Source organism: Triticum urartu, chromosome 5A (assembly GCF_056163025.1).
Source record: "Triticum urartu cultivar PI428250 chromosome 5A, HENAU_Tu73, whole genome shotgun sequence".
NCBI lineage: Eukaryota > Viridiplantae > Streptophyta > Magnoliopsida > Poales > Poaceae > Triticum > Triticum urartu.
The window spans coordinates 274,177,008-274,194,551 of record NC_141877.1 but is presented as its reverse complement, the minus strand read 5'-3'; the positions used below and the strand labels follow the sequence as shown (position 1 = coordinate 274,194,551).

At 47.1% G+C, this 17,544-nt stretch overlaps 2 protein-coding genes and 1 pseudogene across 19 annotated transcripts; 1 reads left to right on the top strand and 2 right to left on the bottom strand.

The window, feature by feature from the left end:
• Positions 1 to 88: 88 nt before the first annotated feature.
• On the bottom strand, positions 89 to 11,870 carry LOC125508314 (replication protein A 32 kDa subunit B). 18 transcript variants are annotated; one of them, XM_087525876.1, is made up of 13 exons: positions 11,648 to 11,870; positions 11,437 to 11,567; positions 9,004 to 9,163; positions 8,680 to 8,877; positions 8,476 to 8,560; positions 1,787 to 1,875; positions 1,592 to 1,699; positions 1,416 to 1,513; positions 1,269 to 1,310; positions 1,103 to 1,175; positions 916 to 998; positions 714 to 847; positions 89 to 442 (listed from the first exon to the last, which is right to left on the bottom strand). In XM_087525876.1, the coding sequence occupies exons 4-11, from the start codon at positions 8,755 to 8,757 to the stop codon at positions 978 to 980; spliced, it is 594 nt and encodes a 197-aa protein (XP_087382002.1). In that variant the 5' UTR covers positions 8,758 to 8,877; positions 9,004 to 9,163; positions 11,437 to 11,567; positions 11,648 to 11,870; the 3' UTR covers positions 89 to 442; positions 714 to 847; positions 916 to 977. The 18 variants fall into 18 exon arrangements, with proteins under 18 accessions (XP_087382002.1, XP_048528939.2, XP_048528937.2 ...); XM_048672982.2 differs by having other exon boundaries at positions 714 to 841; XM_048672975.2 differs by lacking the exon at positions 89 to 442 and having other exon boundaries at positions 1,098 to 1,175.
• Positions 9,123 to 11,430, top strand: LOC125508315 (uncharacterized). Its single transcript, XM_048672996.2, has 7 exons — positions 9,123 to 9,196; positions 9,283 to 9,610; positions 9,720 to 9,915; positions 10,003 to 10,095; positions 10,192 to 10,454; positions 10,552 to 10,627; positions 10,717 to 11,430. Exons 3-7 carry the CDS (start codon positions 9,817 to 9,819, stop codon positions 10,840 to 10,842), a joined length of 657 nt encoding a protein of 218 aa, XP_048528953.1. The 5' UTR covers positions 9,123 to 9,196; positions 9,283 to 9,610; positions 9,720 to 9,816; the 3' UTR covers positions 10,843 to 11,430.
• A 587-nt stretch (positions 11,871 to 12,457) lies between the features above and the next one.
• Positions 12,458 to 13,446, bottom strand: LOC147971043 (NDR1/HIN1-like protein 1 pseudogene; annotated as a pseudogene).
• Between the last annotated feature and the right edge of the window lie 4,098 nt (positions 13,447 to 17,544).

Genomic DNA, 17,544 nt, shown 5'->3' with positions numbered 1-17,544 from the left:
AGGAGGGAACAGAAGGTGAATGGAGAGGAAACAAGAGTGAACAGGAGTTGGTAGTGTGGCTGTGTGTTGCAAATGGGGGAGCGAGCAATGAGTAGGGAATAGTAGCACTATCTGTAGAACCAGAGTAATCAAGGAGTGGGATTACATCTTTACACAAACATGTGGAGCAATGAAGTGCAAAAATAATCCTTCCCAATGGGGTACAAATAGCCCTAGCAAGATAATAGTACTTAGTTGATAATTATTATTACAAAATAATATGGGCTTAATTAGACTGAAACCAGCAGATCTGCAAGGGGGGCGTTGGGGCTGGTGACAAAATGAAGTATCACCCATAGCATTACGACGATACAATGAACGCCTTCAGTTTGAAGACTTCAAATGGCGTTCATCGATAGTAGTGTACATCTCACCGAGTCGGATTTGCTCTGTTATTACTTTCCTGAAATTGAAATAACAAGCATCACCGCACGAGTCACTTTTAGCAGGCAAGTATTAAGCAATGACATTTGGCATGTTTTAAAAAGACATTTGGAATTTTTCATTACATGATATCGTCTTGACTTGCGCCAAGTGCGCTGCGAAGCAGCTTTAGACTTACTCCATGATCCATGTCATTGCATACAGAACTTTATATTGTTAATGTGCAGAACTTTACTGCAGTATGGGGTAATAACGGATGGGGAGGGGGGGAGGGGGGTCGGCGTGCTCACCGGTATGCTGGGTCGCGCAAAATGGAAAATATCTTGTCCTCAAGGCTGCAATCTTCTGGTATCTGGCTCGGAGCAATCTGATACCTTGGCATGACGGTTGATGCTGACGGGGTGGCAACGGAATTTTCCTGAAGCTTAATATACACAGTTTTTTAGTTAGAGACGATGGAATAATAAGCAAGATGATTTTAGCACCTCAAACCTTTAGTCTGCTCTGCTTAGAAATATCGATATGGGCCTTGATGCAGTAGATAAAGTGATGGGTTATATCATTGAAGTTCGGTCCTGGCATATAGAAATTGAAGACAATATGCAATCAAGCACACTGATAATGAAAAACTCATGCATTTTGGAAACTTGGAGACTAACAACTTGATCATTCACCTGACCATGTAGGCTTTGATTTGGAAAAATTGCTCCAAACTGGTAGCCCTCCCAACAACACGTACATACATGCCTTCGCTGTTTGTACGAAGAAAATGAGTGAAAAGGTATGGTGTGAAATAACTGCAATGGATTAACCGAAGGTGTTAATAATGGAAAATATATGCTAACTTGAACGACCAAGCATCCTTGGAGTCTTGACGGCCATCAAACCTGGTGTCAACGAGGATGGTCAAATCATGTCTTTAATATTTGCACTCTACAAACTGGTTACCCCACTATGAGTCTGTAAGCAACGTGGCTTGATTAATATCTTACCAGAAGTATACATTAACGGACCCAGTGCCATCATATAGGTCAAACGTGCAGTGATCCATGCTAAGTGATTTGTTTCTGACCATGCCTATCAGATCCACCTGAATTTAATTCAGAAATAGTTCAGAAGATTACATGATATAATATATGACGCTAAATATGTGTGCGTGTGATTCTACCGATGACACTGGCATGCCGTCGATGATCAATGGATAGCGTTCAGTGTCCTCGAAGAAAGAATCAAGCAGCATCTTAATAGTTAGGGGCCTTAGAGACGATGGAGTGGTCTGTGGAGTTGGGGAGCAGAGATTATATAAGATATTAAGCATTCTACTTTGAACACCACCACAAGATTAGTTGCGACATGGGCTTACATTGATGGACGATGTACCAGATGGGTTGGGGCGCGGATCCATAATTGCTTGGCCGGTGAACAGCTCAGGGGTAGAGTTGGCTCGATTTGCTGACATAGATGAAGCTATGAGGGTGGAGGGGCACGCCACCTTATACTAATGCCCATGCGCAGCGTACTAGTACCCGCGCGGCGCGGTCCAGTACGGCCAAGGCATGGCGATGTGCACATCAGTCAAGAGTCACAGAGCTGAGACGCATGGTGCGGCCAGAAGGGTGGCCAAGGGAGGCATCTACCGGGGGAGGAGGCACCTATCCATCTCTCATGTATGGATGGAATCCAATGTTAACACAATGGGAGCAGGCACGTGGCTACTATAGGCTACTGTAGGCCACATGTGGCTACCAGGGAGCCAAGTGGGCATGGGGTCTTAACAGATTTTAAAGAACTTTCTTGTTGCAAGCCGCAGAACTTAATAAAATTTAAAGAACTTTCTTGTCAGCGGCCACAGAACTTAACACTGTTTTTTAGATCCTTCACTACGAGACTTGTGTGTTATTGACTCATCATCGGCCACACTGATTGTGAATGATTCAATTAACTTGTTATAATTGACGCTGATGGTTTGCTAGCTTCCCCTGCGATGCAAAGCACACCCGTGAGCCCCATCCAAAGTGAGAGATTCAGGCCAGAGGCACATGCAGGAATCACTCCCTCCCGGAGTGCCAGTACAGCACGCGCATAAAGTTGGGATTGGACATGCACTGCTGGCGAAGTGGCATGAACAGTGCAATGCAGCCTGATAGAAAAATGACTACACAGTTGGTTCCTGCGCGTGTTAGGAGCAGGAGTAATGGAAAAATTAATGTACGGGTACACAAGGTTCTCTACAAAAAGGGGTGTGAGCTCCGTGGGAAAGACAACACTTGGCAACGAACTCGCAGCAATTCTATAGAGAACCTGCTTCCACCCATAATCCATTCTCCTAGTGCACGGGAAGCAGTGGGATGGCCAACGTGCAGACCTTCCACAGGTTGCACTGTGCGTGTGGCAGGCAATGCGCAAGGCGCAGTGGATCCTCAGTGGCTAGGCGCGACAAAAGTTCTATCTGAACTGTGTCAATTACAATGTGAGCTTTTGGTAAATACAGTCTCCATCTGTGCACATATCGACCCTTTTTCTCTAACACTATTTCCTCTGTCCCTTGTATCGTGTGTGTGCAGGTAGAAGGTGCCAGGTTTTGCGAAGTGTACCTCTGGGAGGATGACCTCGACAGGTACACGAACCAGCGTTACCAAGCTGCTATTGATCTTGCCAACTACCACAAGACTCGTCACGAGAGGTGCGAGGAGAAGCTGGACGAGGTTTATGAAGAGCTCGAGGAGGCAAATGCTGAGATAAGGAAGCTCAAGAGGATGAACAAGGCACTCCAGATGGCTTTAGCGGCTACTGCACCAGTCAGCTGCAATCATAGCGATCACGTCTGCATGGGTGGCTAAGTGAGACAGATGTCATTGACCTAGAGATTTGGTGGCCCATACACCATCTATTTGTATCTTACTGCTTTTTAAGTGTCCACTTGTTAGGAGCTTGGAAGTTTTGTTTCCTACTAAAGGCTCAGTGCCTGATGTAGTGTATCAAGCGGTGGTAGCAGTTGTCAGTCGGCAATTTATTTATTTTTTCGAAACGGAGGCAAAAGATTTGCCTCATCCATTAAATAAGAGGAGAATAGAGTTTAGAGTTTTTACAAGCGCCCTTGCAACACGGCATGGCAATTACTCTCGTACAACAAACCACCCTAGTTTCTTAGCACCTGCCGTAACCCATAATTTTGCCTCAAGCACGATATTTTGGAGCAGGATAGGCGGCGGCGCGCTCTTGTTACGAAACACCCGCGCGTTTCTCTCGTTCCAAATAGTCCAAGAGACGAGCATGGTGAGGGAGGCCATCGCTCGTCTATTGGGGTTTCGCATGTCGGTCCTTTTATCCCACCATTGCATGAGGGAATCCTCAAGGTGCCAATTGGAGGTGTCCATGTGCACAAGACCAAACTTGTCAATGACCGATCGCCAGAGCCTAATGGAGAAGCGGCACTTGACCAAGAGGTGGATGCCCGATTCTTGCTCACGTTTGCAAAGAGGGCAAAGCCCACAGTTATCCCAACCACGCCGCACCAACCGGTCGGCGGTCCAGTTCCGGTCTTGCAAGGTCAACCAGGCGAAGAATTTAACCTTAGGGGGGCCCCAAGCTCTCCAAATCATGTGGTGAATGGGCGAGTGCGTCAGGCCAAGGAATTGCGCCTTATAAGCTGTGGACGCCGAGTACTGCCCATCATCAGCATGTTTCCAAACAATGTCGTCCTCAACGTGATCGTCAAGATGGAAGTCATGCACAAGTGCCCAAAGCGAGAAAAGTTCCCGGATGTGTGCGGCGGAGACAATAGTGGCATGCTTGATGTGGGTCATCCAAGCGTTCCCTCGCAGGGCCTGGCGAAGCGTCGATCTCTTCCTTTTTGAGGCTTGAAAAATAAGAGGGGCAATATCCTTGGGCTTGCGGCCAAGCAACCACGGGGAGTCCCAGAACGGTGTTTTTGCACCATTGCCAACGATGATTGTGGTGGAGGCATAGAAGAAATCCATATCTTCGTCGGTGCACGGGTTGCCCAAGCCAACCCAAAGCTTGGTAGGCTCCTTCCATTCGTACCATGGCCACCTTAGTCGCAAGGCCCGAGCAAACTTGTCGGTGTTGAGGATGCCCAGGCCTCCATAGATCGTAGGCCTGCAGACCATGTCCCAATTGACCTTACATTTTGCGCCGGTCGTCTTGTCCGACCCTGACCAGAGGAAGGCCCTCTCAATCTTGTTGATATTATGAAGTGTGCCCTGTGGCACGATGAGAGATGTGATGGAGAAGACCGCTTGAGAGGTGATGACTGATCTGACAAGGGTAGTGCGCCCAATAGTTGTGATGCTTTGTCCCTCCCAAGTTACTAATTTTCCGGCCGCCTTGTCTTCAAGATACTGGAAGTCGACCTTCCGAAGTTGTCGTACTGAGAGCGGGAGGCCCAAATATTTGATTGGGAAAGCGGCGCGGGTCGCCGGAATGCTACTCAGAATATGCTCCAGAGGAAGGTGGCTGCATCGAATGGGCACAACCGAGCTCTTGCGGAAGTTGGTGCAGAGTCCCGTCACCTCGCCGAAACCCCTTAGGATGACTGAGAGGTTATCAATGTGCTGCTTGATTGGGGCCATGAAGATGGCCGCGTCGTCCGCATAGAGGGAGGTTCTCATCATGACGCCGCGGCCGCGGATCCTATGGATGATGCCCTTGTGAGTTGCGATGTCGAGGATATGTTGAAGGGGGTCAATTGCAAGGACGAACAGTAGAGGTGAAATTGGGTCCCCTTGACGAAACCCGCGGCCGTGCTTGATCGGGGGGCCCGGAAGCCCATTGAGGAGAACGCGCGAAGAGAAAGATGAGAGTAGAGCGGCGATCCAATTCCGGAATTTGAAAGGGAACCCCTTGCGTTGTAATAAGTCGAGGATGTATTCCCATTTGACCGAGTCGAAAGCTTTTCTAATGTCAAGCTTGAAGAGGAGGGCTGAAGTCGGCAATTTATATATCACTGTACTATATCATTTCAGAATGGATTAGTAAGCATTATCCACGTGTTTGAAGAAAATCCTAATCTATCAGACCGGAGAGAGTTGAGGTGACATGAGACGCGTCAAGTAGATAGTTATCGTCCTTGCGTACTACATCCGAAAGTAACAAAAGTAACTTGCAAATCTTTACTATGCCAGCCTAAAACAACTGTTCTCTCTCCAGCAACCGTGGGCCAGCCCACCAGGCAGCAACGTGGTAAAAGCTGTGGGTGAGTGCTTGGGGCAAGGGCCAGGGTCTTTGTTTCGTCCCCCTCCACACCGACAGCCTCCTGGACAGAGAGCAAGAGCAGCTACTCATCTCTGTTCGAGCGCAGGTCCAAGAACTATAGCAAGTTGGGGATAAAGATTTGCAAAAGGTATGGCCAAGGCTCCTTGTTCTCCCCCTCGATCTTAAATGAATCCTTTGTGGAAGATTTATGGCCATTTTTTTTGTTTTCCACCTGCTATGCATGTTAGCCCCCGCTCATGAGAGAAGAAATTGGTCTGAGCTTGTTATAACGATTGGGTTTACACCCCAAGTTTGGGTGGAACCAGCTCGCTGTTCTTCGCAGTTCATCCTAGCTAGATTATTTGGAAATGCATGAATCTATGTTTACTGTTTCCCCACCTAATAGTGTTTCAGTTAGGGCAGCAGAGTCTGAACCTACCTTTTTACATTACTTTCTACCATCCAAACTAAGATATTCCGAGGTGTTTTAAGTGAGTTATTTCATGAAGGGGCGTTTAAATGTGCATGAATCTTCAATTTCCCACCTACCAGCTAGTCGTTCTTTGTAGTTCATCCTAGCTGGGTCTTTTTGAAATGCATGAATCTATGGAAGCTGATTCCCCATCTACTAGTGCATCAGTTAGGGCAGCAGAGTCTGAATCTATGTTTATCCGTTACTTTTCGCTACCCAAACTAAGGTGGTCCAAGGTGTTTCTGCGGGTTATTTCAATAAGGATCGTTTAGTTGTGCATGGATCTTCAATTCCCGACGCCTACACTCCTGATACGTAAACTAGCCAAATTTAACAGTCCATAGTACATGCTCGTACAACTAGCGCTAATTTGCTTCAGGCATGGCTGTTGGGGAATCATATTGGGGTTATACTTTCTAAAGTGTGGTAGAGTAAGGTGCTCATGCAATTCGAACTTAAACCAACAGTTTGAATATGAATTGAACCGCCACTTACCATTGTTGACCATCAAGGTTATAGAAACCACGGTAAATGAGTTGTTCATGAAACATGATTATGCATTTGTTATTACATTCAGATGTTTTGGCCAGAATTAAACTTTAGGGTATGTGGCATCATGCAATTACCTTCATTTTGTAGAGTTATGAATTAATTCTCATGCTTATATTTTCACTACAGGTCATGGCCTCAGACTCGTCAGGATCAATGTACCAGGAATCGGATGAAGATGACTTAGATGCATTTGATGTGTACCCAACTACTGAAGCAGGTCCAAAAGATGATGAATCCGAGTCTGACGGTTGCGGAAAGGGGAAAAAAGGGGGGAACATGTGCGATAAACTCCAGGGGCAGCGTGAAGAGGTTTAAGAAGCTGAATGATGGTTTGTCAGAGGAGAAAAAAAGGCTTGTCGAGGAGATGAAATTAGGTGGTTTAATGCATCTGCCGAAAATTACTAGGACCAATAGGCACCAGCAAATGTGGGTTCTCAGCAAGGTTGATGAAAAAGCTTCAGCAATAATTGTGGATGGTAGAAGGGACACTCCATTTGATGACAAAGACGTTGAGAGGGTTCTAGGTGTGCCTGGAGAGGGAGCAACTATAAACAAGAATCCAGCACCCCATGTATTATCTTCAGTTAGGCAAACACTAGGGATAAGCAGCAGTGAAACAAGGATTACAGTGATTGAGGAAATCGTGAAGAAAGAATATGGTAGGGCAATGACCAAGGCGGAATCTGATGCTTTCAAGGTTGCCTATGTTATATGTGCAGTTACATATGTTCTCGCGCCATCGTTGAAGCACAACTACTTCCTGACGGAATACTGGGGAGGTCTGCACACCCCTGATCTCATACACATGTACAACTGGGGTAAGTATGTCCGGGAGGAAGTGCTTCTATCAGCTGGGAGGGTCAAGTCAGAGCTCCTTGGGGGCAAAGTTAAATCAAACATTTCTGGTTGCACTTTCTTCATTCAGGTATGGGTAAACTAAGCTGGTTTGAGTCTTGTGCATATGAAGATGCATATGTGATGACTAATATTGTAGATAAATAACGCCACAGGTGTTCTATCTGGACAATCTTGATCTTGAGGACGAGAACCTACCACACGACGTCTTCCCAAGATGCAAGGTCTATGATCAGAAAAAGATTAACATGGTTATTGAAAAGGACACAAGCACAGGAAAAAACGCAGATATTGTTATATACGGACTACTTCTGGTACGGTCCTAAACGTTGACCCTACTCATTTTGGTTGTTTTTCAGATGTTATCTTTGCATTATGTTTGCAACTAACTTGCAGTGAATATTTGTTGTTCAGCCAAGGCCGGCGCACACAGTGTGCTATAGCAGGAACAGAGCTTCAATGTCCTTCATTAGCAAGATTGCTGATATCGGAGCCGGGTCAAGCAGATATCAAAGAGCACCGATGATCGAGGAGGTACTAAAGTTACCGCAATATACATATTGACATACGTGCTAGTGTGTTCAGAATGCTGAATGATGTATATTCAGTGCTGATTTCCGTTTTGTGTAATATCAGATTGTTACTATACTTGTGGAAAAAGTGGGCCAATATTCATCTAGATGCCGAGCAGCGTTGCAAGTGGCTTCTAAGAAAGGGGCAAAGATAAACAAAAAGCACGCGGATGGGTGGGATGGTGTTGTGAGGGAGACTGGAAATTTCATTGAAGAAGAGACCTCTAAGATTCTTGCAGATATTGATGAAATATCAGATACTGTAAGGCAGAACAACAAAAGGCCAAGGGAACAAGACTACCAAGGTAAACGAGTTATGCTATGAATATGACCAAGATTACATGGACCAGGACTTGATGAATCATATGTTGCGCTTGTGATTGATACCTTTGTATTGACGATACAGGTGATGATGTCTCACCTGAAGAGTCCGGAGAAGAGTCGCCATTTTCACCACGTTCGGCCATTTGTCCTGCGAATACAGATAATCGGAATGTAGATGCTGGTAATCCTAGCCATAGGTCAAATGACAATCAACGGGGTGGTTCCCCGAAAAGAGCAAGGGTCGAAGAGACAGAGGAGGATCCTGACCCGGCGATTAAGAATCTGGAAGAACTGGTCGCGGCAGCAGACCAAGACAATGAAGTAACCAATGACACTGTGGTGCATGAACAAATGCCAATTCAGGCCAAATCAGCAGATGGGAGGCAATGGGTTTATGGCCCTAATGCAGCGCTTAACACAGAGGTTCCCTCATATGACCTCGGAATAGACAATGTTGAGCCAGTCCTGTCATCGGGAAGGGAATTGTCAGTTGTGGCTAAAACTCAACAACCGTTCCACATTCAGCATCACATTGCCCAGGCCGGTCCAAGCAGATTCAAAATAGATTTCACAGGGTTTAGGAGCAAAGACCTGATGGATGATTTCAGCGGAGCGGTGACACCAGAAGGTAAATTGATTTTGTCCCATGGGATGTACGATACCTCGCCAGTCACCTTTCAAGATTCCTGTACCTAACATGCTCTGTCAATAGTTGCAGGTACGAGCTCCGTGCCATCAGCTAACACAACACCTGCATGAACAGATGGGAAAAATGAACTCCAAGGTGATAGAACATGCAATGAATAATACTAAAACATTGTGTGATGTTGTATTTGGATCATGCTGATGTTGGGAAAATGTGCATTGCAGGCTCAGGGCTTGACATAATATGCACTCCTGTGCACAGGGCGATAGAGCCGAATAAGGTGGCGGGAACAACACCTGTTAGCCTGAACAGGGAGATCGCGACACAAGAGTTGGACGTACGTGAGGAGATGGAGGAGGCAGCAATCAACCTGAACGTTCGACAGACACAAGATGGGCTCAGTACACAGCCACAACGAAAAAGAACAGTTAAGCCAGGCAAGGCTGCACGGTCCCCTTTCGTTCTAGGGTACGATCCTCCCGTAAGAGCACCAGCTAACGTTGAAAAGGTCTTCAAGATGTTTATGAAAGAGCCCGCAGCTGCAAGGAAAGAGTATGTACTATTTATGCGGCATCCAACAAGATTTCCATAGATTTCAATCTTTTTCTGGGGTGCTTGTCACGCGCGATTCTCACATTATCATGTGTTTTTACATTTGCAGCAATTGGGTTATAAGCACCCAGCCAAAATACATCGAGCTCACTGCCGAGTGAATCAGGACGAACCTTTCAGAAGGGGGTGCGATAGATAATGATTTGATGACAATAGCAGTTAGAAGATATCAGCAGATTGACTACGCTTTTGCATTGGATAAAGATGAAGGGTGCTGGCGACATTGGCTTGAGCCAGACTTTGTGGTGAGGACCGCACTTTATGCTTAAGTAATATGTTTTTTTGATATGCTCAAGCAACTCCGCCTAACGATTTGTTGTTTGTTTTGACAGAACCATGTGAGCAGAGGAGACGTGATTGTGAGGTATGTGCAGGACATGTTTATTGGGGAACATATCAAGTATGACGTGCACAGATGCACAGAGGTAATTCCTGAAAACAATATTGTGATATCATGCCTAGATTTTTCTATATACAGGACGGGTATTTTGATGCATATGCATGTTTGATGTCTTCTCTAGTTCTTACTCAACGTCAAGTTCAACTTCACATGGTCGACCTACATTTGGGATTTCCTGAAGAGGAGGATAATCGTTCTTAACCCAACAATTAACAACGGAGACGAATCTGACAAAGTCATCCAGAGTAGGCACAGAAAGGTTGCAGACAATCTTCATGAAGCATTGCAAAGGTGCATTCAAGCATTTTTTCAAGGTTGGGCTCCTGACATGACGAGATGGAATACAGTGTTCCTGAAAGGGATAAACGCTGGTCTATGCAGCGGGTAATGTTGACAACTCAAAACTAATCGCATTGATGTTGTGAGGGGGGGGGGGGGGGTCTTAAGCGCATGTGTTCACATTTTATCCGACCTTTCGCAGGCCAGACAGCGGGGTATATGCACTGCACTATGGCCGAAATTGGATGGGAAGCAAATTCAAGAGAGACCTGAACCCGGTTCGTACGAAGCTGAGACAATTGTTTTATGATATATTGCTGAAACACTGTGATTATGAACTGATAGTTAATGTTTTGATCCTATACAGCAAAACGACGGGGTGCTCCATTCCAGGATGAACATACTGGTAGATGTGCTTGGACTGGAGGGGAACATTGGACACTTGCCTGAGAGATACAGGAAGTGCCTTGTTAGGAACAAGGAGGCTGCGTGATGATTATTGCTCTAGCAAACTATCTGCGCTTGTTTGGTCGAGAATCGAAGCTGCAGTTTGAACTTTTATATGTATGAGACGACCTAATCTGCAAGCTTTATGCTTTTGGGCAGTCAAGAAAACTGAATTTAGCGGACTGTAATATTTTGTTATTTCAAACTTGAACCATTTGGTGCAACCAGTTATGTCCTATATGTGTTTGAAAAAACTGTGCCCAAATTCACATTGTTGTGGATTTTATTCAGAACTCTGCATTTTAGACTGACGATAACAACATATTATAATGACTTTCCAACCCATCTATTACACGATTCTTCTCCTGCAGACCCAAATAAGGTTTCCACGGGTAGTGTGTGTATACTCCCCAATTTTTTTGAAGTGTTTTCGCTTAAACAAGTTAGTATATCAAGCTAAAAAAATTCGAGGCAGCGCTGCTGAACATATGTACTAGAATCACATATGGGAAGTACATCATCTTAAGTGGCTCACATACGAACTATAATGAGAATCACAAAGTGGTTTCCATGAAACTGAAGTAAAGGAATCAATCACAAAAAGAGCAGTAAGTGGTGGTGTATAAGTAATTCCCCTGACCTTCATCTAGAGCGGGGCGACAGAAAACTGAATGAGACCGACGGCCTGTCGGACGCTCGCCGTTGACGCCACCCCGGTGGCCGCGTCCTCCGCCCCCGATTTTTTAGCAGAGCTCGGCAAAGAATTGGGGACTATGAGATGAATATAAATCAGTAGCGAGATGGATATTTCAGATCGGGTACGGGTTTGACGAGTTCTGTTGATTTGTTACCTATATGCTTTGCCGGATCGACTTTGCCCCAATTCGATCTGCCACACCGCCGTCGGCAGTGCCTCTGAATCGTCATAGCAGTTCTTAGCGTCGGCGCCACGACGGAGGAGGAGCTGAGTGGCGGAGGAGATGGATAAAGGGGAGGAAAGCTGCGGAGGTGTGGGGGGAGGGGGGGACTGTGCGCTCTGCCCCCCTGAACTTTACTGTCTTTCTCAACAGAACTTTATGGCGAATCTACGGAAAAAGGCTTGGCTGGTACCGCGACGTAATTAACATCTGTGTTAAACATAGGGTCATTAATTATCGGGCATCCTCTAACCTCAAACGTAACGTGTATTGTGGATAAACGAGCACGGGTATAGCACGTCGCTGCGCACGTGAAGAGTCTAAAGAAAGTAGCCTAGCAGTACTAGTTGGCAGGAGAATCTATAGACAGCTGGCCCACAATACATCTCCATATACATACAACAAAACAATCACATGCTCAGGAATACGCTGCATGGCTGGGACAGCGGTGGGGTAGGTTGATTTGACTGCACCGGAGATGGACGGCAAAGATACGAGTTATGCGCGCAACTAGTTAGACAAAATCCACATCCTCAATAACACTCCAACGAAAGGGAATCTGAATGTGGACCCCATGGCTGAAAAATGGCGCAGCAAAGCGCGCGTATCCCACTAGTACTCCTACATCCCTATGCGCGAGACAGGAAAACAGTGAACGGCAAGACTTTTTTCTCTTAATTGTGCCACAAAAATGGTTTATTGACAATTAAATTTTGAAGTAGTAACGGAAGAGTAACCAGCTCATGAAGGCGGCATATAAGCATCGTGTTAACTTCCCAGTAAACGGTAAACCATGCACCCCTGCTTTACACTTATAACCCCACATGATAGAGTAATTATTACCACCGATCTGAGCTTGTGCGGTCACTATGGAGTATGGAGTGGACACAAGCCAAGAAGAAACTACCTCTCGCCGGCGACTAGACCGCCGGAGCTAGCTGTGATAAACTAGACCTCTACGTGGCAGCCAGTGGTTTTCTGGAACTTGAACCCGCTTGCTCCTGGTGCGCGGTTTCCACTGACGGTGTCGAGCAAGGCCTGGCAGGTGACGAAGAGGTGGTAGTGGCCAGAGATCCAGCTGCCGACCTTCCACCTGACGCGGCCGTCGATCTTGACATGGAGCACGAGGTGGCCAGCCTGGCAGTCCTGGGAGATGGCGCTGGCGAGGTACGGCGCGAAGGGCACGTTGGGCCCGTCGAGCACTGGTGACCATACGTCGACGTCGCCGTGGCCCTGGTAGACCGCCGGGAGCGAGGCGGCGACGGTGATCTGCTGGTCCTTGTAGGAGGCGTAGACGTCGAGGCGGTCGTAGTAGACACCGACGCGGTCGTTGGGGTTGCGGGAGGCTACGGTGACCTGGAGGGAGGTGGAGAGGAGGCCCGAGGAGTTGGAGAGGTCGAGCTGCCGGAGGGAGGCGTCCTGGAGGAAAAAGCCCGGGTGGGTGGGGCGGAGCACCAGGTAGACGATGAGGGCGATGACGGCGACGATGAAGGCCAGGCCCAGGAGCACTTTCAGGAGGCGCCGGCAGCCGTTCCGGAAGTGGTCGTGGTGGTGGTTGCCGCAGTCCTTGCCCATGGCTAGCTGTCTGCTTTGATCAGTTGGTTCGCGTTTGTGTCTCCGATGAGCTCTTATTCTCTGTAGTGAGAGGAGGATGGAAAGGTGTGGTGCTGGGGCAGAGTAAGCTGGGCTTACGGCCGGGTCACACCATTAATAGGCTCTCTCCTCTGAGTCCCACGGTCATGGTGGGGGCTGCTCAGCGACGTGCCTACTAATTGTCGTTAGACGACCATAACGTAAACCTGCTTCTTTTTTTAACTTTGCTTCTTGAACCTCTTTGGAGCTTAGCACAGTGTACGCAGGCAGGACGGATTAGAAAGCAGAGTTGGCACGTAGTGGGTTGATGGATGGGTTATAAAATGGTTGCGTTGGAGAAGAGAATAGAAGCGTGCAAAGGACAGAGAAGACGGTGCAGAATCTTTGGCACGTAACGGGGACTCGATTCGTTGGACTCGACCTGCCTGCCACCGCCAGATGTGTACTTGCGCAACTGCGCATGTGTTTGTCTGTCTGGTCTAGGCAAGTAGGAGTGGTAGAAGGTGCCAATCATGTCGCCGATTCCGACGTACCGGAACGGCGATTTCTTTACTGTCTTTATTTTCGGGTTTGATATGTGTCTTGATCGCAGCAGGTGGTCAATGAGTCCAAGCTGCTCTTGGTTGACTGGTCAAGGTGCCTGGTAATGGTGAGTAATAATAAACAGATAAAAGGGAGATAGGAGTACTCGAGTCGGGAGGATCTCCTAGGCAGAAACAAGAATCATAAACGTTCTCGCTAAATCAACAAAAACTGTGTAGGCTCTCTGGTTGAGATAATTAGGTGGACAGTGCTATCCTTAACCCATCAGGATTTAAATCCTGGTGCTCGCATTTATCCTGAATTTATTTCAGAAATTCCGGTGATACGTTTTCAGTGGGAGGAGACGTTCCCGTCGACTACGAGACGTCTACGGTGACTTCGTAAAATCTCAAGATGATATGCCGGCTCAGTCTCTCGGAGGTGCTCATAGAGGTAGGGTGCGCGTGTGTGCATTCATAGGGGTGAGTGTATACGCGTTTATATGAGCGCTTGCATCTGTACTGTGTTAAAAAAAATATAGGCTAAAACAGGTTTCCACGCGCATTTGTTGACGTGCATGTGCGCCACATCCGCAGGGAGTAAAAACGTGCGGAACCAAGAAACTTCGTGCGCGCCGACCACCCAGGGCTACACGTACTCGGCGAGCGCATGTGGGGGCAACGCGGAGGTAATGCTAAACAAAGGCGCAATTTCTCGCGGCGAAGATCTTTAGGCAAAATGTCAGCACACAAAAACACATTCCTTGTTGTTCTTGCTACAAGGAATTGTTATTCACAGCAACTTGTAACGCCGACCACCCAAGGCTACACGTACTCGGCGAGCGCATGTAGGGGCAACACGGAGGTAATGCTAAACAAAGGCGCAATTTCTCGCGCCGAAGATCTTTAGGCAAAATGTCAGCACACAAAAACACATTCCTTGTTGTTCTTGCTACAAGGAATTGTTGTTCACAACAACTTGTAACCTCTTGTACTTGATTTTCGTGTTCTATAAAAAATATGATACATCTAGGCGTACTTTCAAAAAAAATACATTTCTTGACGTCTGGAGTGATGCACCGTATCTCATGTGCAAGAAGACCCAGCTGGAAGCGCGCTACACAGAACATCCCATGGGCATTTTTGTCGATCCGAAGCCCCGCTTGCCTCAATGGGACCTGTCAGGGCTCGCAGGGCTATGCGTTACTTTTTTTGACCCAAAAATCGTAGAACCGTTGTCCTAGGTATATTTTCATTAATAAAAAGTAAAATAATGTACAGGCCGATTCACCCGTCTTTAGAGCCTCATGGATACGCAGCCCTCCGGCATGAAGAACTTACAAAAAAATGAGAAGCATGATACAAGGGTAAGAGATAAAATAGATGGAAGAAAATGTAATTGATAGATTGATTCGATTGGTATTGTTTAATCAGCTGTCACCTTTTGTATATATGTGAGGTGGTCGGGCTTCCCGTATAAATAAAGGACTCATCTAGACTTTTCTTACAAGAAAAGTACATTAATTCACGTCATAAAATGTACGTTTTTCCTAATCAAGACTCTTGCATGGATTCGTAGCACCCTTGAAAGGATCGATATGGTTGACTAGAGGGGGGGGTGAATAGGCAACTACCAATTTTTAACTTTTCTTTATCAAATTAAACTTTGCATCAAAGTAGGTTGTCTAGATGTGCAACTAGGTGAGCAACCCATATGATGCAATAACAACAAGCATACAAGCAAGCAAGAGAAGTAACACTAAAGAGTTTGCACAAGTAAAGGTAGGAGATAACCAAGAGTGGATCCGGTGAAGACGAGGATGTGTTACCGAAATTCCTTCCTTTTGAGGGGAAGTACGTCTCCGTTAGAGCGGTGTGGAGGCACAATGCTCCCCAAGAAGCCACCAGGGCCACCGTATTCTCCTCACGCCCTCACACAATGCGAGATGCCGTGATTCCACTATTGGTGCCCTTGAAGGCGGCGACCGAACCTTTACAAACAAGGTTGGGGCAATCTCCACAACTTAATCGGAGGCTCCCAAGAAAACCATGAAGCTTCACCACAATGGACTATGGCTCCGTGGTGACCTCAACCGTCTAGGGTGCTCAAACACCCAAGAGTAACAAGATCCGCTAGGGATGAGTGAGGGAATCGAAAATCCCTTGGTGGAAGTGTAGATCGGGGCCTTCTCAACCACTCCCGAGCAAATCAACAAGTTTGATTGGCTAGAGAGATAGATCGGGCGAAAATGGAGCTTGGAGCATTTAATGGAGCTTGAGCATTAATGGAGCTTGAGGGGGAAGAGGTGGGTCAAAGGGAAGAAGGGGACCCCCTTTTATAGTGGGGGCAACAATCCAACCGTTGCCCCCACCAACCAGCCCCGCACAGGGCGGTACTACCGCTAAGAGGGGGCGGTACTACCGCTAGGTCAGCGGTACTGCTGTTGGGTTTCGTAGTAATTTCAAAAAAATTACTACGCACACGCAAGATCATGGTGATGCATAGCAACGAGAGGGGGAGTATGATCTACATACCTAGTAGATCGACAACGGAAGCGTTTGGTTGATGTAGTCGTACGTCTTCACGATCCGACCGATCAAGCACCGAAACTACGACACCTCCGAGTTCTAGCACACGTTCAGCTCGATGACGATCGCCGGACTCCGATCCAGCAAAGTGTCGGGGAAGAGTTCCGTCAGCACGACGGCGTGGTGACGATCTTGATGTACTACAGCAGCAGGGCTTCGCCTAAACTCCGCTACAATATTATCGAGGACTATGGTGGCTGGGGGCGCCGCACACGGCTAAGGAAAAAATCACGTGGATCAACTTGTGTGTCTCTGGGGTGCCCCTGCCTCCGTATATAAAGGACCGAGAGGGGGAGGCCGGCCGGCCACATATGGCGCGCCAGGAGGAGTCCTACTCCCTCCGGGAGTAGGACTTCTCCCCCAATCCTTGTTGGAATAGGATTCATGAGGTGGAAAAGAGAGAGAGAGAAGAAGGAGGGCGCCGGCCCCCTCTCTCCTTGTCCTATTCGGACTAGGGGGGAGGGGCGCACGGCCCAAGCCCTGGCAGCCTCTCCTCTTCTTCCACTATGGCCCATTAAGGCCCATATAGCTTCTGGGGGGTTCCGGTAACCTCCCGGTACTCCGGTAAAATCCCGATTTCACCCGGAACACTTACGATATCCAAACATAGGCTTCCAATATATCAATCTTTATGTCTCGACCATTTCGAGACTCCTCGTCATGTCCGTGATCACATCCGGGACTCCGAACAACCTTCGGTACATCAAAATGCATAAACTCATAATATAACTGTCATCGTAACCTTAAGCGTGCGGACCCTACGGGTTCGAGAACAATGTAGACATGACCGAGACACGTCTCCGGTCAATAACCAATAGCGGGACCTGGATGCCCATATTGGCTCCTACATATTCTATGAAGATCTTTATTGGTCAGACCGCATAACAACATACGTCATTCCCTTTGTCATCGGTATGTTACTTGCCCGAGATTCGATCGTCGGTATTCCAATACCTAGTTCAATCTCGTTGCTGGCAAGTCTCTTTACTCGTTCTGTAATACATCATCCTACAACTAACTCATTAGTTGCAATGCTTGCAAGGCTTAAGTGATGTGCATTACCGAGAGGGCCCAGAGATACCTCTCCAACAATCGGAGTGACAAAACCTAATCTCGAAATACGCCAAC